This window comes from Euwallacea similis, chromosome 4 (genome assembly GCF_039881205.1).
Source record: "Euwallacea similis isolate ESF13 chromosome 4, ESF131.1, whole genome shotgun sequence".
Classification (NCBI taxonomy): domain Eukaryota; kingdom Metazoa; phylum Arthropoda; class Insecta; order Coleoptera; family Curculionidae; genus Euwallacea; species Euwallacea similis.
The window spans coordinates 3,021,822-3,043,597 of record NC_089612.1 but is presented as its reverse complement, the minus strand read 5'-3'; the positions used below and the strand labels follow the sequence as shown (position 1 = coordinate 3,043,597).

General features: G+C 39.2%; 1 protein-coding gene across 10 annotated transcripts in view; it reads right to left on the bottom strand.

Annotated features, from left to right (window-relative positions):
- The window catches only part of Atpalpha (sodium/potassium-transporting ATPase subunit alpha), a 41,666-nt gene that overhangs the window by 7,187 nt on the left and 12,703 nt on the right, over nucleotides 1–21,776 (bottom strand). For 2 of the 10 annotated variants that reach the window (XM_066388784.1, XM_066388775.1), the window contains exons 2-7: nucleotides 11,903–11,983; nucleotides 5,851–5,982; nucleotides 5,552–5,798; nucleotides 3,779–5,494; nucleotides 2,477–2,778; nucleotides 1,789–1,883 (exon numbers count right to left, since the gene is read on the bottom strand). In XM_066388784.1, the coding sequence (XP_066244881.1) occupies nucleotides 1,789–1,883; nucleotides 2,477–2,778; nucleotides 3,779–5,494; nucleotides 5,552–5,798; nucleotides 5,851–5,982; nucleotides 11,903–11,983 (2,573 nt within the window). Of the gene's footprint in view, nucleotides 1–1,788; nucleotides 1,884–2,151; nucleotides 2,247–2,476; nucleotides 2,779–3,778; nucleotides 5,495–5,551; nucleotides 5,799–5,850; nucleotides 5,983–11,902; nucleotides 11,984–13,917; nucleotides 14,142–18,725; nucleotides 18,847–21,776 lie in introns of those variants that run through there. The other 8 variants (XM_066388776.1, XM_066388774.1, XM_066388777.1 and 5 more) reach the window with 7 other exon arrangements.

Here is a 21,776-nt window from a genome sequence, read left to right as displayed (position 1 = left end):
AAAAAAAATGATGAAGGATGAAACTTGTCCATCCTCAGCATTCTCCACACACTCATATGAGAAATTCCTGATAATCCTGATATTTCTCTTGTGCGCACTTGGGGATTAAGAGCCACAGAATTTAGGACTGCAATTTCATTATTTTCTCTTCACACAGTAGCTGGGCGACTTGTTTTCTTTTGATTTGCAGTCTCTTCATTAATAAAATTGTTTAATCACACGATAGAAAGAAGTCCTAGATTGTGATCTTTCTGGAAAACGTTAAGCGAAGAGACTGACAACATTATCTAAATGCCTACCAGTTTCTCCATATACTAAAACCATTTCGATTTTATCGTCTACAGTTAAAAGCTCCAGTGAAGCAGTATTAACAACAGAATATTTAAAAGTAGATTTTTTATTTGTTTACGTTATTGTTTATTTATCACATTTTATTACCATAGATTTTTTTGCCCCATAGAAATGTTTTCAAAGTGGAGGTTGCCATTTAAGATATTAATTGAATTTCGTTAATTATTGTTTCTAGCTTGAATCGAAAAAAAATGTTTCGGACAAATTTTTTTTTATGTTAGGCGTATTCTCCGAATCTGTAAAAAAATGGAGAATGCCATTTGATATTAAAAAGTTAACCTCCACGCCGCCCTCACGGGGGGAATCAACTTTAGCACCAATACATTTTCCCCTCAGAGTGCTTCAAGTTTTGTACTAAACATTTCTTTATAGGATGACTGGTATTCGAGATATTTTCATATTCCAAGTTAAATGTTACACATTCCATATTTTTAAAGGATTTGAGCGCAATTTCTTGAGTTTTAAAACCAATTTTTAAGGTTTAACATAGATCAACTCTTCAATGTAGGCATACGGGGTGAGCTTAGTGTTAGGTGCTCTTATCAGTTGAAACACGAAACTGAAACCAATGAGTACAATATTGCCACAGAGACCTTTAAATATCATAATACCAATAAAAATATACAGGGCGTTGCTTAAAAGTAAGGATCAGCAGATAACTTATCCGTCTGAATTTATTCTATGAAATATCGTGACTCACCCTATTCGCAATAGAACTGCTAATTTAAAATAACATGAACCCTAAAATTAAATATTTAAATAATGTCGAATTCGGCCAATGGCTCCAGCGCGAAAGCTACTTATATGTATTTTTGTGACGTGTTATCAGGCGTAACACTAAAATAACCATTTCCACATTCGATAGAGTGCGCACTGGTGCGAGTGGTCGAATTCGCCACAAGACTGTTGAAGATGTATTTTAAGCTTAGTTCCAACAGTGCAGAATTCGAATCTTCAGAAGCAGTCAGAAATACGTACAAGGAGTCCCGACCGATATAATGTGCGTATTTTTAACGGTCTGCAGTTAGTTAGTTTGCCGCTCTGTTAGAACGTAAGTTTATGTGCGTTTTAAGGTTTGCTATAGATAATAGTGTAAATGAGCTATTCCACTCGCCTTCTAATGATCATTCTGGTTTAACTAAAACCAGCATTAAGGGTGGTAACTAACTGATAATCCGGTCGACATCCTAAACGTGATAAGGGGACTGGTATCGAATGTAATAATTGTGTGTCAAGTGTCGTTTTCCTATGAAATATCACTACTACTTTGTTAGTCAGACAGGCATCAGAACTTAATGAGATTAGTAAACGAATAATACATGAAACCCCCTTTGGTACGACCACCTCGCTATAAGCCTGAAAGCCCATTGTTACAGATGTTAGAAAACCCACACAAAACCCAATTAAAAACACTCAAAATAAAAAAAAACACTTAACCTAGCATTGACTAATTTATCGTGTATAGGGTCCCTGGGAGGCCGCTTCATAATATCCGACTCAGCTTCTTCATACGCCAGTGAAATGGCGGGCACCTAATAAGGAGATAAATTAAACACCAGAAAGGCCCAAAAGCCCCAAGGGAATGGGAACGGTGGCGCGTTTGATAGTAATTTTAAGTCTGAAAAGAGATTTCTACTAGTTGCTATTACTAGTGAACTAATGGAAAAAGAAATAAAAATTGGCAAAAGAACCGAGCCTAAAGTGCAAATATTATGCGGAATAATAGTTGTTCTCAAAGTCTACATGCGAATAATGAATAAGAGAATTCGTTTATTGTCAATTTGACTAGATTGTTGGTACCTTTCGTTTACTAATTTATCGGCGTACGGATTTCGGGGGGCTCGTTTCATTATGTCGGATTCCGCTTTTTCGTACGCTAGCGAAATGGCCGGGACCTTTTCATACAATATTTCGTGTGAGTACAGTGATGACCATTACGTTATAATGGGAGATCTGATGCCTCGGATCATACAGCGAGGCAATAATATCACCACAAATGACTCAACAACAACGGTGTATTATTGCGTCTGCCCCATAACAATATAGAATCAAACAGTGGATTCGACAAGGGGGAAAGAAACCTGCTCGAATCCACCGAAATATCGGCACAAGAAAATTGACTCACCATGTCGGTTCCGAGATCGATGCAAAGGATAGTGACGGTGCCAAGGGGCAAGGGAATATCGCACAGAATAAAGGCTAGGAAGGGGGAAATTTCTGGAATGTTCGAGGTGAGGGTGTAGGCGATGGACTTCTTCAAGTTGTCGAAGATCAAACGGCCTTCCTCGACACCCGTCACGATCGATGCGAAGTTGTCGTCCAGCAGGATCATGTCGGCGGCTTGTTTGGACACGTCGGAACCGGCAATGCCCATGGCGACGCCGATGTCTGCCTTTTTCAGGGCAGGAGAATCGTTCACGCCGTCGCCTAAAAAATAAGCGAGTTATATATATATAAATAAACGGTTCCACATCCCCCGCACCTAACTCGAATCGGGCAAGCTATTCAAAATTACCGCCAACTTCCAGACTGTTGCCAATTTTACTAAGATGCGCAATTTACGGAGGGCATTGACAACCATTTGAAACTGATTTAGATTGTTTAAATTACAAAAGTCAAAAATTGAAAAATTAACTTTTGTTTTCATAATTATAATTATACTCGAGATTAGTCAATAACCGAGGTATGCAAGGAAACCGGTTAAAATCGGTTTGGGATATTTTAGAATTTTCGTAGGACCTGTGTTTACACACCAAACAATCTGTCACAAAACCGGTTTAAGGTGGTTTTTTTTCACATCCTAACCTAAGGCAACTATCGCTGTGATGTTGCCATGAGTAAGGTTGTGCGATAAACTACTATTCATTCAACCAATTCCGCTACTATCTGTGTTTTATGGTCACGATTCCATTGATGTTTGAAAGTAATGAGTTCAGTTAAGTGATTACTAAAGCGTGACTGTTTTCACATTGACAATTTCTATTTTATAAAGTAGAAGTGACAGGTGAGTCGTGAGAACAAATTGACTGACATGCGACAGATCACGCGACGATGCATACTGGGTGATTAGATTTTCACCGGAACTTTGTATTCCAGACATAAAGAACTAATGTAAATGTTAAGAGTTCAAATTTTGAGAACCTGATCTGTCAAAATCTAATTATTTGTGATAAATTGTAAACGCGAGGATATCTATTGTAAGTTGTACTGTTATTATTTAGGCAGTAAAATGTGAGTATAGTCCAGATCAGCTGTGAAACGCCAATGTCAGCGTTTGCTTTACCAAGGTCATATTGGGGATGGGAATGAGAGAGAAAAACTTAAGGTAACACTGACAATTCGGTCGTCAGATATTACACGGAGCTAACCAATATGTCATTTTGTATCGTCAATAATTTTTTTTTTGTTTTTTACAACTACTACTTACCGGTGACAGCAACAATGGCCCCCATCCTTTGACACCCCTCCACGATAATGAGTTTCTGCTGCGGCGACGTCCTGGCGAACACAATTTCCGTGTGGTACCTCAATATCTCGTCCAATTGTTCCGAAGACAGTTCCCTCAAATCCGAACCGTGTACAACAGCTGCCTTGGCCTCCCTCGGGTTTACCTCGGACACCGGGATGTTGAGTCTCTGGGCGATATCTTCCACTGTCTCATTCCCTTCCGAAATAATGCCTACAGACTTGGCAATAGCTTTGGCCGTGATAGGATGATCTCCGGTCACCATTATGACCTTTATACCGGCACTCCTGCATTTGGCAACAGCGTCTGGTACTGCAGCACGCGGGGGGTCAATCATGGACATGAGGCCGACAAAGCGCATTCCATCCAAGGGAAAATTGGGGTCGTCGCAATTGAATTTGTAACCAATGGGATATTTGTCGGTGGGTAGCATGAAGTCACAGAAACCGAGCACACGCTCTCCCAACCCTCCCAGCTCCAAATAAGCGTTATTGAATGCCTCTTTCATTTCCTCGTCAAGCACTTTCTCCTTGCCACAGATGAAGATGCTTGAGCAACGTTCTAGAATACGTTCAGGTGCTCCCTTCATTACCAGAGTGTGACGAGGATCATTCGGGTCTTCATTCTCGTGGATTGACACCTGGTATTTGTTGGTCGAATTAAAGGGAATTTCGCACACCTTCTTGTTCTTGCGTCTGATAGACATAACGTCGCCTAATGCCAACTCCATGCATTTGAGTAGAGCCGCCTCAGACGCATCTCCATTAACTTCTCTTTTGAGTACGGGAACGTTTTCTTGACCAGGTTTAAATTCGGCTCTATTACACAAAGTAGCAATGCGTGACAAAGCTTTAAAGCCGGGACTGGTGCGGTCGTACTGCACCCCAGATTGGTCCTCAGTGGTGTCTGCCTCGATGATCTGGTTGTCGAACCACATGTGAGCAACGGTCATGCGGTTCTGAGTCAAAGTGCCAGTTTTATCTGAGCAGATGGTGCTGGTTGACCCTAAGGTTTCCACGGCTTCCAAATTCTTAACCAAACAGTTCTTCGAGGCCATTCTCTTGGCTGTGAGGGTGAGGCATACAGTTACTGTGGCCAACAATCCTTCTGGTACATTAGCGACGATGATTCCTATGAGGAAGATGACGGCGTCCAGCCAATGATAACCCAAAATGAAGGCGATAATGAAAAAGGTTACACCGAGGAACACTGCCACTCCAGTGATAAGATGGATGAAATGGTGAATTTCCTTGGCAATGGGGGTTTCACCGGTGTCCAAGCCTGAGGCCAGGCCGGCGATGCGGCCCATTACAGTGTTGTCGCCGCAAGCGATAACCACTCCCTTGGCAGTTCCTTCAACGGCGTTAGTAGAGAAGAAGGCGAGATTTTTGGTTTCCAGGGGATTCTCGTGGGTGAATTCAGGGCTCCGGCTTTGGGGCTCCGATTCCCCGGTCAACGAGGAGTTGTCTACTTTAAATCCACGCGATTCGATAATCCTAACGTCAGCCGGAATTCGGTCGCCGAACTTGACCTCAACAACGTCACCCAGTACTAAATCTTCGGCACGCAGAGTCAACTTCTCACCTTCCCTGAGAACCAGAGCGAATTGAGGCACCATGTTCTTGAACGATTCCATGATTTTCGAGCTTTTGCTCTCCTGGTAGTACGAAAATATACCTACGGAACAAGGAAGGCTTAATTATTTTCCTTTAATTGAATTTAAATGACAAATACCTGTGACGATAACGACAGCCGCCAACACGATACCCAGAAAGAGATTATCATCAGCGGGTTCTTCCACGGTACTGGCTTGAATGCCATAAGCTATGAAACAAAGAATCGCACCAATCCACAGTAAAAGAGCAAAACCTCCGAAGAGATTTTTGCAGAATTTCACCCATTCGGGGGTTGTTTTGGGCGGGGTGAGTGCATTAGGTCCGTCCCGTTCCAAGTTTTCTTTCGCCTTTGCATGACTAAGACCCTAGAAAAACAAACATTCAGAAGTTATCTTCTCAAAAGATTTATCAACTTACATTTTCCGGATGTGTCTGGAACCTCTGATACAATTCTTCAGGTGTGATCTTATGATAATCGATATCTAATTCTTGTTTCAAGTCGTCTAAGTCTCCAGTCTTCTTTGGCTTTTTCTGCACCTTTCTCCGTGCCTAAGAACGACAGAAAAAACTTACAGAGGGTCCCAAATTGGCTAGTAACTTTAAGAAAGTACAATTCGATTATAAAATTCACGAAAGTTTATGCGAATTTAGGTCGTTACGAAAATGACAGAAAACAGTATACGCAGAGTGATTGAATTAAAGTCGAACTAAAAGTTTGACTATATAAAATAGGAGGACTGAGCCGTTTAATTTCTGTTACGAGGAATTTGCTTAGGTCAATTTCTCCACTAAAGCAAACTTATAGTTGTGCTTAAGAAAATTTGGAAGATCTTGCCGAGGGCTCGCATACGTAGACATTACGTTAGTTTTCTCACTTTTAAAGTCCAAAACAGAACGTTGAAGTTTGATTTTTTAGCGACTTTGAGAGGACTGTCTTAACGCCCTTCGATTTCCATTTTGTGCGCATTTCTGTGATGAGCGTTTCGAGGCTCTAATGAGTACCAATTTTCAAACTTAATAATAAGAAAAATGAGTCTTGAACGAACAGAATTGGTTATTAATTTATTTTATACTAGCGGCGCTCAATTAACATTTAAATTTTTGTACTAAACTGAAATCAGGTGTCGCGTACAGTCCGCGATTTAGGAGTTATTGATATGACGACAGAAAATGCTACAGTAATTAGTGTAGGTACTTCATCTCGGAATTACACACTTTGCCAAATCCGACATGAAGCGTAAATTCTGAATCTTGAATTGAAGTCCAAGCCCTCAACTGTGTTACGTCAATGCAAAATAATACTCCAAGTAAAAATCTTGAAACACCTGCGTCCTTCTGCTCAAGCACTTGAGATTTCTAGTACTAGCGAACTAATCTTTGCATTCAATGGTGTCATATTTTTCAAGAACCCGAGCAATTTGTCCCCCCTTTCTAGATTGCAACGTATCTATTCAACTTTGCTTTCCGAGATTCCAGCAGAGAACTTAACCGATTTAAACCAAGAGCTTGACAACTCGCTTCCAACTCTCAGCTTGACAACTGGTACCTGGTCCACCTCTGCTTCTCCTCGCCCGAGACAGTCCATCGGGCCCCTTCCAGACCCAGTAGGAGTCTCGAGAGAACCAAAAAGAGCAGTTTTTTGTTCGGCTTTCTGCGGCGATTTGACTCAAGAGAAACCGCCAACCCGAGCTGCGTCACACTGTATAGTGAAAAACAGGATGACGAACCTGTTGACGTATTTTTGCAGTACAAATATATGTATTATGTAAGAATTGCCCGCGCCCGATAAAGCGACCAAATTATGAGTGGACATCGTTACACCATTACTCAAGCTAGTTTTGCGCGCGCATTTACGAAATCTGGAGTTTAATTCATATGAGTTCGTCCAGAGAACACTGAAGGTTGAATAGGACCTAATGGAAGACGCACGGGAAGCGCCGCCACAAGATGCACAATTGTAACGAATTGCAAGAGATCAAATCGACTCAAATGCGCGAGGTGCACACAACTTCTGTGCAGTAATGAGCGAATGCCCATTCACACATCACTGAATGGCGATTCCAGACGAGGAATTGACCGTCAAGATGCACACTTCTGCAGGGATCAACAGAATCGACATATACACAATGAGGAAAATTCCAATAGAAGAGAACCCCACCCGCCAATAATGGCCGAATTTATCCGGGAAATTCTCAAAACAATCATATTCACATTGAACTACTGAATTTCCAAATCATAGACAGTAGCCGCTGGAATTCCACAATATTAATAAATAACTCTCGCAACAATTATAGAGGAAATCTCCAATTATACGACAATAAAAACTACATGTACTTCCCACAACAATACAGAGAATCTCCAATAGAAAAAACTATAATAATGGAATTAATAATGGAATTTCCTATAGAATAGTCACCATAGGAGTCCCTCACACAATAGACTACCAATAACGAATTAAGGAAATCAACAAACAAAACCTGGACAAATAATGAACATCAATTCCAAAGAAACGCTCCATTTCGGTAATATATGGTAAACCAAATTTTTGAAGATCCTGTTTCAATAGAGGAACCCCTCAACACCACTGACAGTAATCCGGCACCCAGAAACCTGGAGAACCAACCTCCGGACAGAGGTGCAAATGGAAGGGGAAGAGGAACCCGGTGGTTTTAGCAGCCCTAACCACTCTTACTAGTTGAAATCTCGCGAAGCGATAAGGAGTTTTGTAATTTATTACGGATATTCAACCAGGACAAGCTAGAGTTTCTTAAGAATAGTACTACTTTTATGGACCTGTCCCGAAAGAACTCCAGGACGGTCTAGAGGACGAAGACTGAGGACGAATAGTCCTCGAAGATGAAAAGAAAGAGGACACGTACAAGGAAAAGGAAGATCTTTGAAACGTTTGGTGCAGGACGTTGACAAAACACGAGCGCCACAATTCCGACGAATTCTCCAGAGAGTTCAACGAACAGAGGAGGACCACAAGATACAAAACAAAAAAAAAGCTGCCAGGAACATTAATATTCTGTGATCGACTACTCTGGCGGCACAATTTCCATGGAGGTGGATGGTGTCCAAAGAAGGATGGAGCATGTCCTCAGGTCCTGCCAACGTACCGTCAACTTCCAAGGGTCGGACATCCAGAAATTGTCCAAACGATGCCTCATATTGCAAAAAGTTTTTTCTGACCACCGTGATGTGGGCCGCATTACTAAACTGGGAGAAGCAATCACTGAAGTTCATATTAGGATTATAATTAATATTAGGTATATTTGAAATTTGTGCCGACGCCGACCGATAAGGTTCTTCTCGTAATATTATTTTCTTAACGAACTGCAAGTTTAGCAGCAACCTTATATGATTGCTGGGCCAGCACTATGATAATCGATACTCTGCTTATATTCATTTTTGCCCAACGCGTTTTTGTTTGTTTTTTTAATTTTAGCCAGTCGTAATAAAGCTTTGATCCCATAAACTTGGCTTTTGTTCAATAAAACACAACGAAATTCAACGATGGACTTTGATTTAACCGTTCGTAGAGGAAAACTACGAAATGGTCGAACGAAACGAACCCCATGAGACGGATCCAAAAGATGCGAGTGAGATTCCGGCGGATTCAACTGAAGAGATAGCTGATCCTGTCTGTGGACGGTCGATGTTCAGTCCGAGCCTAAAGAGTCGATGAGATCAACACCTGAATGACTCTATAAAACTGTCTCACGAACGAACAGATTTCATGATGCCTTCGTTTCCTTTCGAATTACCCATTGACCGACACGCCGTAGATTGAAATAAACATCCAGGACGATATAAATGTGTCCTCAGTCTAGAGCAGGATCCATAACGCTTTCCTCCAGGATCATGGAAGACACGCGTAAACTGGTTGTACGCGCATGATCATCAGGTCTCTATGCGAAATGAGCTGATGATGTCGCTTTGCTTAAATTTGGTGCCTGTTAAAGTGAATGCAGTCGAATAGCTCCATTGTTGATAAGCAACCTTAGGACAGTACCGTTAAAACTTGGATATTTTTGGAACCAACAGAGAAATGAAGTAATTCCAAACAAGAAAAAAAGAGGCCCAACTAAAACCAAGAGGCAGTCTAAAAGCCTCCCTGAATGTTTTCAAAAAGGTAAAAAAAAGAGAAAAACATAAAAAGAGAAATTAAATAGATAAAAAAGTATTAAGGGACAAGGCAGTTTCGCCTTAAAGTAGCAACCTACTAAACCATTAATCGCTGCACACCAGTACGAATCTTCTAGATTTAAGTGGATTGCTAAGATCTTGAATTACAAGGTTACAAGATTGTATAAAACTGTGATTGGGCCACGGTGAAATCCCTTGAGTTAGATGAGTCCTCGTTGTGCAACCCATACGTTTAGTAATGCATAACATTTTATGTTAAGTGTTGAATAATGCTTTCTTTCATAAGGCAAAATTTATGAAAGTATCACTTCCATCAGACACATAAATTATTTTTCAATAGATATGTTTGGTCTAGTCCCTCCAGGATTATATATATAAACACACAGGTTCGATGAATGGGTGTCTGGAGCGATGCTTGATAAATTCATTCTTTTTCTACGTCTTGATATAATAAGACACTCTTTTAAAATCGATCGGACCGCGCATATCAGAAAATAGAAAATCATTAGTAATTAGTGTGTTTTTATTTTATCCTCATAACCCAATACTAAGGAAAAAAAGCAGTTTGAACTCCTTGTGAAAAAAATAATTCACGTCATTTTTATCTGATACTTCATCTATAGGCGGCTCTCCGGAAAAATACTTTTTTCCGAATGAATTACCCAAAAATTCGGATAATTCAGAAAAAAAACCATCAAACTGACATAAACTGAATTGAAGTCGAACCAAATTTTTAGTGGGCAACATAAAATAGGTCAAACCGAAGGCTGAACGAAATGGTTGAATTTCTCTTATGGGGACTTTGTGTAAGCTAATTTTGCAAAGTAACAGATAATTCTGTCCGGAAAATCTTTGCCGTGCGCTCATGTGTAAGTAGAAATAATGTCTTGTAATTCTAATTTTTAATTAAAAAAATTTAAAAAAAAAACAGAACGTTGAAGTTTGATTTTTAACGATTTTGATTTTCATTCTGATCGCATTCCCGTGTTCAGTATTCCGCAATTTTGAACTGTACGAATTTCAAAATTTGTAACTTCTCACTTAAAAAAACTTAGCAATAGAGGAAAACCCCGTTTTATAACAAATCTCATGATTTTTAAAAATATTCCTCTAATTTTTTTCCTTTGTAGGGAATTTCGATGTGATACATATGCACTTTGCAAGATAATGAAACTACTTTTTTCTGATCGTTGTATGGCTCTGATAAATAAGTTTGAAGAGTTGGCTTGACCCTAAACTGACTTCTAAATTCTAGTAATATTAAGTAAGTTATTATTAATTTGGCATGTCCAAAAAACGTTATGCTGTCAAGTCTCCAATTAATTTGCTACTACCCTAATCAATTATTTTTCAGCACTTTTGCTCCGCTCAATTGCACACTTTGCGTCTTAATTGTACGTTTCACCACTTTCGAAATGAATCATTCAAAAAACTGTTTAATTTTCGTCCCGGCTCCCAGAATTTTTCAATTTTTAAGTCTCGTCCATTTTTTATAATAACTTTTATATTTAATTAACTTTCTTTAATAAAAAGCCATTTTTTCCGTTATCTTTAATCTCGTCACTATTTAATTGCTCGCTCATTAAAAGCCATTTTCTATATGCATATTGAAATCCGAATATAATTCCTAATTTTCGAAATTAATCAGCGATCACTAATTACTTCTAATTTGCCAGATTTTATCATTTAATTGCTTTCTAATTAACTTTCAATTGCTCAGATTTGCCGAATTATCAATAACTTTGTATTGTGGAAACTAGTGTGAAAATAAAAAATCAAGATAATTCGATTTCCAACTTTTCGAGTGTTGTACGTAGTCTTTGTAGACTGGTCGAAAGCACCTACCATTAAGTGCTCGTAGTTTATTCCACATGTCTTAGAAAATCTCTATTTCGTGCCCGTAATTTGTGTACGATGTGTCCATAGTGTATTTATCAAGACAGAGAAAATTTTCTTCAATCACTCCATTACCAATACATTAAGTTTTAATTTTCACTGGGGCTTTTTAAATTCTTATTTGAGTACTGTTCATCTTTAATTACACACATTGACACTGATTTGTTCCTTTTCATTTTTTTTCTCACTTTGGTCTTAGATTGGACTTGGAATATCCATATATGTAATTGTCGGCCAATCGACAGCACTCAAAAGCGCGCTTTAAACCTTAGCAATACACATTGATAAAATCTAAACTCAAGAGATTACAGTATTATTGACACATATAAGTACCTTGTTATATTATTTCATCTGGTTGAGTTGAGTGTTTGTTTCTCGACTTTAATGAGATACTACTGATCACTAAAGTTAAGAAAAAAATTACCTTCGCTTGACCATCTGCCGTTTTGTTGTCGTCGTAACTGCTGGGCACTGTGGCTACTCGGTACGAGTCTGAACGACCATGCTGCAAAACAAGCACAATCCAGCTAAAACTAGCAAAATAGCTATTACCAACCTTTCGAGGGGAAACGTCGTGACAGTTGTCCTCAATGCTATGACGTGCACAACATATGATGACATGAGAAATTAAAATGAATTGGAATTTGGCTTTTGCAATTGACAAAGACCACGTCGTGAGTAGCAATAAAGGTTGATTTGTAAATTCGACGTTGGATTTGGCTTTAGCGCCGACTCCGAACGTCGGCACTGGATTTGTAGCAAAGCTCGAGAGCGCAATGTAAATTCTTCACTTTGGATTTTGGCATTGGGGTGATTCAATGTTGGATTGACAAGGCATGTTGAATCTAAACACAAAAATGTAACTCTTCATTTCAAATTCGATATTTTTTCAAAAATCAAAACATGATCCTGTACCGCCCATGCCTGATTTTCATGAGCCCTGTGTAAATTGCACAATTTGAATTATTGTGAAAGTCAATGCCAAATCTGACTCCAACGTCGAGTGTACAAATCCAGCTTAACAGATGAAAAATCAATTGCAGATTCAAACGGTCTACTTATCAGTTGAATTGATATCATTGAAATAACTGTAATGATATGTAGGGGGTGTGTTCAATATCCTCTAGTGTGTGAAAATATGAAGGTTTTGACAAAGCTCACATCTTGGTTCTCCCTTTTTGAACTCTCTAAACAAAGTCAAAAAAAACCCTTCAGTAACTGAAGATATTGAACAGGTCCCAGGGAACTAAGGCAGCCAAATGATTAAATGACAATGACAATAATATTAAGTACTTAATAATAAAATAATGGGCTATAATGATGGGGATGAATTCGAAGCGTTGAAACTAAAAACAAAGTGAATTTACATTTCCTTGTTGGGATTTAGATATTCTCCAAAAAACAATTAACAACACTGTTATGTAAGTATGTACTACTTGTTGCTACCCCAATTCCTCACAAGTTAAGTGGATGAATATGGAAAGCTTAAATGAAAGTGTTGTTGATCACATTCTATACACATGATAAAACTTTGAAGATGCTGGTCACTTATTCAGAAGGTTACTCATGTTAGAAAGTCCACAAATACTTTTCTAACTAGGAATTTTAAGATGTCCAATGAATATCCTTCAGAATAGTATTAAGCAACCAAAAGGTACCTTCCTGAAAAATCCTTGTTAGTGGTTGAAAGTGGCATCGACTAACTACATGCTTTTAGCCCAGAAGGAAACAACTAGATACTAACATCTAAATATTACCACAAGAACTATGCCAAAACCTGGGAGATTATGTTTATGACCGGTAATTTTTACTTATTAATATATTTAAGCAAAAAAATCATAAAAATAAACGTAACTTAGACAGTCTTAGCAATCAAGAAAAGGGTAAATCAATAGCCAAATCAGTGATAATAGGGCGCACTTTAAATCCGTCAAGTTCGGTTATCCTGCTGAGCGGTTTGAACCAGATATAACTGGATATTACCCCTAAAAGGAAAAAAGGTCATGACGACCCAGCTCTGTTTTTACACCGATTTTTTTTCTTTCGTATAGTCGCAATTGATTTAACTATGTGAACGCTCACATTCACATGTGAAGGAAGCATTCGCGATTCGCAATCAAGGTTACTTATTCTTTTGTTGCACCGCCATGCCCTCAGCGGGCAGGGCGCAAGGCAGATATAGATTTTTCCAGAAAATTTCTTTCAGTTCGAAGTCCGAGACGAGAAAATCTATTGGCACAAATTTTTCCATATGTGCACAAAACTAGTTAGAAATAAATGCATGTGCAGGCAATAAAAAATCTACCACATTGACACCGTGCCCCAGTTTCCAGATCGATACAACCGCACGACGGGTCTGGATATCCAAGGTCCGTGTTCCCACAAATTTACACATAAAATCTAGAAAGCGCCTAAGGGGCTACAGCCTGTCGCACGTACCTCCTCCCCCATGGTGGCAGGCCGTCGTCACGTCAGATATGAATTAATCCGGGGATGATTCGTGCTAAATGCAGAACCGCATATGGTGACGGCAACCCGCTTTTCGCTACTACAAACCGCACTGATCGACGGGCGCGGACTCACTGAAAAAGCGTCGAACGCGCCACTGACGCGGCGCCTATTGAGCTCTGACGTCACACTGCGGATCCCGCGTGTCTGATGGCGCCTCCGGCGGCGTCGACGCTGTTTCTCGCTTATGGAAAGCTCGGGCTCACCTCCACCAATGCCAATCGGCACATACCACCGAGAACCGGACTGATACAGTTAAGACAGGGACGGGATTCTTCTGGTTCAGGCAAATGTGGCCTGCCAGAACTGCATTCGATTGAGAGGTAAAGGAAATGTTAATTAAAACGACAACTTTTTAGTCACCATGTCGTCAAGAAAACTTCATGAGCTGAAACATCAGGAATATGGCTCTAAGTTCATCTTTTGGAACCTATGACGTCACGACGACAAATGTCCCGTTAGGCGGCCATCTTTTGTGACAAATGCAAAACGCGGCGTTGCCGCATTAAATTATTTAAGTCTAGAATTTTTAGCGTTTACGCACAAATCGATACAATCAATATAAAGTAATAAAATGACGAAAGGAAGTTTGCATGCAGATCTGCTATTTTCGGCCGTTGCATCGGTTGCAATTGATTGTTACAAATAGTAATATGTATGCGTCTAAATACCCCAACTATACCTATTCCCGTGTAAACGTTAAAAATTTCAAACCTAAACAGAGTCTCACAAAACATTTTTTCCGTTCAATCTTAGATTATTATATGAAAAAATCTACACGTTTTTCAACATTTTTGCTATGTCGAAAACACTCTTGACAAAAACATGCCCTCATCCATTTTTAGCTTAATTAAAAGGCTGCTGTTAAAGCCAGAAACTAGCGAGGCAATTTTTGAAGTAACGATTGAGGAGTCGAGGACTTTCCCAGAGGACCGGAGATTATTTTAGAAGATTAGGAAGCTATGGAAAATTTTCCCGTTGTTTACTTTTAATAATTCTCATAAGAAATAAATGTCGCGTGGGTAGATTAATTCACTTCTGGAAAAATGAATTCACCACATTGTATTACAATGTAAAGTTTTTTTGACCAAGAAAACTAGTCCCGGTAGGTTTAATTTCCGGGCACAGATTAGTTCCAGTTTATCAACACTCAATTACCTATTATTGTTTTATTGGTTACAATCCATTGTTTTTCATTAGCGCGTTGAAGCACAATTGTTTAATCAAATCAACGTAACGATACAACAGAATTAGCAAAGCCACATTCGTATGCAAATCGCTGGTTTTGGTAGTTCTATGACAGAATCCGTTTATCGTACTAAAGTTAAATACAATCTTTACCTTGGTGAAATCCTCAGTCATAAAGGTGTAAATTTTACTGCAGATTTGAGAAAAAATTTACAACCGCATTTTACAGCGAGTGTTACTCCTAATTGTGATGACTGTTTGCTATTATTAATTAGGGTTATTATGACAATTACGCTAATCTTGAATTATGAATTTAAATGTGTATATTGTGGAAAACCGGATATTTCAGGCTGCTTTGTAACGAAAACGATCGTTGGCCAAAAATTCTCCGGACGCGTCCTTATCTCCTGCTAACTACTACCATTTTTGTTGCGCTACAGTGTGTCCAGTCTAAAGTCGTCGTCATGGCGGTTTCGTAGATAATCTTGGAGCTTTTGAAAAAAATCTGCGTACCGATATTTTAGTTATTCAACGCGATATAAAAAACGGTGCTCGATTTTATGACGGAGTAGTTTTCAAATAATGCACCTTGTGATGCACAAAGCAATGAGAGACGTCGACGATATAACAAAGGTTACAAAGTTCCCATTATGGGTTATTTATAGGGACCCATTTTCAACGCTCTAGACGTCACAAAAGACTGCGCCCAGTTTGTTATGCATCTATAATCGCTTAATCAGATTTGTTGTTAGATTAATGTCATTCGCACAAACAGAAGAATCATGCGAATTCGTGAAGTGAAAGAAACGCGAGGGCAATCGAACAATATTAATAAAAAAGGAAAACCTACTCATGTAGACACAAGTAGCAAGTGTCAAGTTCGAGGTCGACGATATTGTGTGTTTACAAGAGGCCTTGCAAAAACGGAAGTCAATAGTGGAAAACCGGTTAAAATTGGTTTCAATACGCACATATTTCCATTGCTTGCTAGGTTCGAGTGCTTATCAAATAGTACGTCACATGTGCCGGCAGACGGGGAAACTGGTTTGAGGTGGTTCCAGAAAGTTCAGAAACAGATACTATCCCAACGCTACCATTATTGAGCTATGCATTGTGCATTAGATAATTATAAATTCTAAGCTATAGGACGTAAACCTTTTACTTCGAACAGCTGTTGAAGTCTAATCCTTATGACTAAAATTTTGGGATTTTTTCAAGGTTTGGAAGGCAGCAAAAAAGTAGTAATCAAATCTTAGTAAAACCTGAAATCATAATAAATAATGTCTTTTTGGATGTTTTTACCGGCTCTATCAAAGGTGACTGAACGTTTTATTGACAAAATGGTGACAAAAATGTACAGCGTATTTTTCTTATTTTTTGAGCGTGATATGACACTTAGTATTTTGTTACAAGTACAACGATAAATGATATTTTTCTATATCATTATCCTTGACCAAATTTGACCGGAACATTTTTATTTTCACCGGGCGAACACTATTCAAATATGACACCATTTGTGCCTCCAAAATACACGAAAATACATAAGCCTAAAAATAACGGAGAATGGTGGCCTTTTCGCGATTCGAAGTGACGCAAAACGCTACGTCACGTTGCTATATTAGCTACACTCGGCTATAATCAGATTAGAGTTTGTAAATGAGTGGCAGGTTTCTAAGCAATTATATCGGGTCAGGAAGTCGTTAGGGATCGAGAGGCCCAAAGTAATTAAAATTTACTTATGATAATATTGGTTTCGATCGTGATAATTAATAAAATACAAAGCGAAGCCTATAAATAGTTGCCTTCCAAAATACCCTGCATAATATACGTGAACATCACTTTTTTCTTAGCAAAAAAATACATTAATATGGAAGTGGCGAAAACCTATTACGAGGAGAACCCAACGAGAAAATAGCTCAGAGGGATGATTATGCAATTTCTGGTCGGTTTCGGCGGCGGGGCGAGGCAGAGTGCCGCCACCCGGGGGCGGCGGCCTAGTATTGATCGGCAGCGTCGCCATCGAGGTCACGGCATCCCTGAAGCCACCTCGCAACAGCCACGGAGACAGGGGCGGGACCACGGGGCCAAGGCTGCCTCCGTGCACCACAAGGAGATTCGCCATTCCTTCACCAAACATATCGAACACGAGCACATCAAAGTCTTGGGACTTGTTTCATAATTGAATTAAGCCGTAATTGATAGACCTCATGAAAAATTTCAGTTGAATGTGTTTGTCCTTGAAATTGAGAAAATTGGGAACTTCCGCGCGCCGGCAATTAGGAGAAGGCTCCGCTGCTAAAAATCCGTAAAGCGGCATGGGTGTGCAAAGTTCAAAGGTTCCCTTCAACCCTCTGTGAACGGTTAATTGGCAATTTCCCCCCTTTGAAAAGACTAGTGGGGTACAATCAAAATTGTGTTGGTGAAAGAACCTTTATGGCAAATAAGTTAAAAAGGTCCTGAGAACACCCTGAAGGATGCTTTTCACACGGTTTATTGGGTTATTTGTGCCTGGAATCACTAATAATATTTTGACATAGTTGATCAATATGTCGACTATTAGGTCAAGTACGTGGGTGTCTAATAACAATTTAGAAATCAAATCAGCGAAAACATGGAAAATCAGAAACCTACATATGTATCTTTTAAATTTCCTTGGAAAATTAAATTGCAGTACTCTTAAAGCCAGGAAAGAGATATATGAACGTAACTTCGTTCAGAAGTAGATTTAAGACTCCTCTAGCGTAATATTATGCGGTAAAGAAGCTTACTGCAATTGCGAATGGAAAAGGATCAAAGTTATCACTATAAATAAGGGAGATGCTAAATTAAGTAAGTAAAAACGCTCACTATGAAATATTATATTGCGGCTACTACATACAGGACGTTGGCTAAACATGCGGCGTAAATTTAAAGTGATATCCTTCGAAAAAATCGTAAACAGGTGTTAAATCTCAAAAAACAAATCGTAGAACCGAAGAGCACAAATTTAGATTAAATTTGAAGAAAATCATAAATCAAATCGACATTAAAGAGAGTCCTGGAGAATTCATGTAATGCAAGAATGAGAGCAATTAAAGATAAACGAGGGTGGAATTGACAGATAAGGTTTAATTGCTTCGGTCACGTTTCGCAAAGATTCAAACTTCGCCGGCAGGAGTATTCACCCTTGTCCATTACTATACCTTATTGTACCCTAGTTTCCATTCAAAGCCCATAACGAAACGGGTCCGAAACGTGGACGCCAAAATTCCGATTTTATTCCCTAAAGAAAATGCTTTTAAGAGACAATCCATTTGTTTACAAATGCGGAACGTTACTTGTCATCGAGGACATTCACCCTCGTTCCAACCCTCACGGTTACTACTTCCGACTCAGTCTCCATATTAGATGGAAACTGTTAGTCAGCTAGGCGCCACTGATTGATATTGCAGTGGCGGGGGCCCATCAAAAATCGTTCTGAATCGTAAACAACCCCCAAAACAACTCCACTAATGACATCCCGTAATGGAGAGGGCATTAAATCAGGGCCGTACTTAACGTGAAGAACTTACGTTGTCACTCCCATTGCTGGTCATGATCGTATCCAGTCCTGGTCAACCTCACCTGCTGGACAATCGCGGGGAAAAAAATCGGGACGAAACGCCGTCGCGACTCCACGGAACCGACTGGGGCCCCTCGGCCGCGGTCCACGTAAGCAATTATCCTGCTTTATTGTTAAATGACCATATAATGAGGGCTTCTCGTTTGTTAAATGCATATTTGTTTGGGCAATTTGGTTTGTTGCGAAACTAACAGCTCTTTTCTACTGCGAACCAGATGTGAAACCGCTCAGTGGGCGGTTGAGACAGTTCAACCTTTCCGCGGGGGAGACAAAAAATGAATTAGATTGCGGATTGGAGGAAACCTCCTTAAAACCCTGCGATATTGTGTTTCTCCCAACTTCATTGTTATCAGGGAGGATTTCAAACCTTGAAAGTGGTTTTAGATCTCCAGAGGGAAATCAATATTGCTACTGCAAACGGATAAAGATAAAATCTAACTCGTACTTATTTCTGTCTAATAAAGTTAAATTTGTCCGCTAGTGTTAGTCACTAGTGATGCCGTTATACCTTAATTTATCCTGCGGAAATTTCGCCACCTACCCGAGAGTTCTAATTTTTGTAATTTCCCCAGATGTCTCATAACATGTCTCGAAATATTCAAAGTAATGGCTTATTTCCTCCGCCGAGACGAGACGACTATAACGTGCTCTTAAAACTTTCATATTTAAGCTTGGAAATTAGGGTAACTAATACCTAACGACCGTTATCCTTGTGACCCCTTTGCTTCTGTTTAACCTTCGCTTTGATTCAATTATTTTATATTTTGTTGGAATAGTGATAGAGAATCAATATGGATACAACACAATGGAGGAAAAATCGCATCAGATCCCGGGGACTAATTGAGCGTTAATTTTCTTAAATTCGAGCTGGTGACGCATTTCGCGTTTCCTGTCGCCCCCTCGTTACGTCACAAGGATGAGCGACAATAGATCGGCCGCCATCAAGCGGTCTTTATTCCATTGAGGAACAACGTGAATCATTTAATGTAGTTAACTCGTATTATGTGTGTTACTGGAACATCCGTAGAGATGCTGAAAGATTTAAGATGTTTTATGACGGTTTCGTTTGAATTTTGGGAGGAGCATCCTCTGACATAAAGAACTTACATATGGGTTTGGTAATTGTATTCGGAGCGCTTCCGACCACCTAATCTCGTTCCACACACCATTCCGACACCCAATCTCATTCCAACTTGTTAAAAATAATGGCAAAAACCAGGCAAAGCTAGCTCCTATCTCTTGGAACTTAATACCCGGATCTCCATTAGATATGCCTTCACATTTAAGGTCCTCGGAATCGGTTCGGGTTAAAATATCGCAAGGACTAGTCAATGCTTTTATGATTATTATTTTTTTTTTTTGACCAAAGATTCTTCATTCATTAACTCGCCGATCGTTTATGGCATATAAAACGGCATGGTTAAAATTGCGGCAAAATGTTAGTTCGGGTTAAAGTGATCAGATTAGACTGTCCAACATTAAGCGACGCTCAAGAATTTAAGACATTTAAAACCTAAGAGGCCCTACATTCCTTCAACTCTTTAAAACACGTAAGAAACATGTTTTCCATGAAAGTGGAATATCGTTAGGCACAAAGGTTTCCATGTCAGCACAATCAATTATATCCAGAATAAAAGAAGTGAACACACTCTTGCACTCAAAATAAACAACGTTTCATCTTTAGCATCTCACCGTGTCTTCTTTGAACTTCTAATATTACACATGTTTCTACGTAGCATATTCTCATCGTGTGCTTTACTTTCCTTGCCTTTAAAAACGGGGATCTCACTGTCGCCTTTAATTTACTTTCTGAGTTCAGGTTAGTTCAGGTCACTAACTTTCAACTTGCGGATGTTGCTCTTCTTCACATTCTCCCTGTTTCTCATTTCCAATACAGTCCGACAGTGGTCTATCGATTTTTCCGCTCTAGAACAATCCGCTGGACCTTCATCTTCAAAGATCAAATTACTTATCTTCTTGTTCAAACCCTTTACCTCCGCTGTGAGGTTTATTATTGGGGGAGTGATTAGCTCAAGTTTTTGCGGGGTCAAGTTCTAGGAAAGTGAAGGAGACATCACGGGAGCTGATTCGAAAATGATTTGTAAGAAGGTACTTAGCTCAGATTCCATTTGGGGTAATTGTTGGAGGGGCAGGAGCTAGTCTGTAAGGAGTGGGAAGGTGTCGATAGTTAATTAGCATTCAAATTCAGATTCCAATTTATTTCATTTCGATGGGGCTGCACAGTTTAACCCTTAGCGAACAAATGCCGCCATAGTTGTGGCATTATAAATATTCATATGTGTGTATATGCTCACATATGTAAATTACCCGTTATTACTGAAAATTTCCATAAAATCCTATAAAAGCGATATTAATCGTGCAATTTTCGGGCTCTAATAATAAAGCAATTAATTTGTTAACATCCTATATGCCGGTCATTGTTCTAAAAAAATGCGGTCATTCGTTTAAGGGTTAAGTTTCCTTTAACATATCTCCTCCCCCCGTATCTCAATCTATCCTCAAGTGCTAAAGCATCATCCATGTTTTACTCACTACTCTCTTCATTGTCAATTAACACTGAATGTGTCTCTATTGAAGATATTCTATTGAGGGAGATTCTTTTGTCTCACCTGTAAAGCTTTCTTATTACTAACTTCTTCCTTTGAGCAAAGTCGTCCTTTCCCAGAGTATCTCTCTTGTATTGCCACATCCAAATCAGTCTTAATAAAATCGATATTAGTGTAGCAGTTATCGATATTAGTATCCAACTGCACAAATGGCTTTTTTGAATGGGATTGAGCAGAAACAGCCACGAAATTAATTAAGCAAGAAATGAGATTTCGCTTTGAAATGTGAGTCAAAGTCTACATACAGTATCGGACAAAATTTGAGCAACTATGTAAAATTGCGGAAAAAGTAATAATATTAGATACAATAATTATATTTTATTTACAGCATTTTATTCTCGAGGGTGCTATTTGTTTGCTTTCGATGGGTTTTT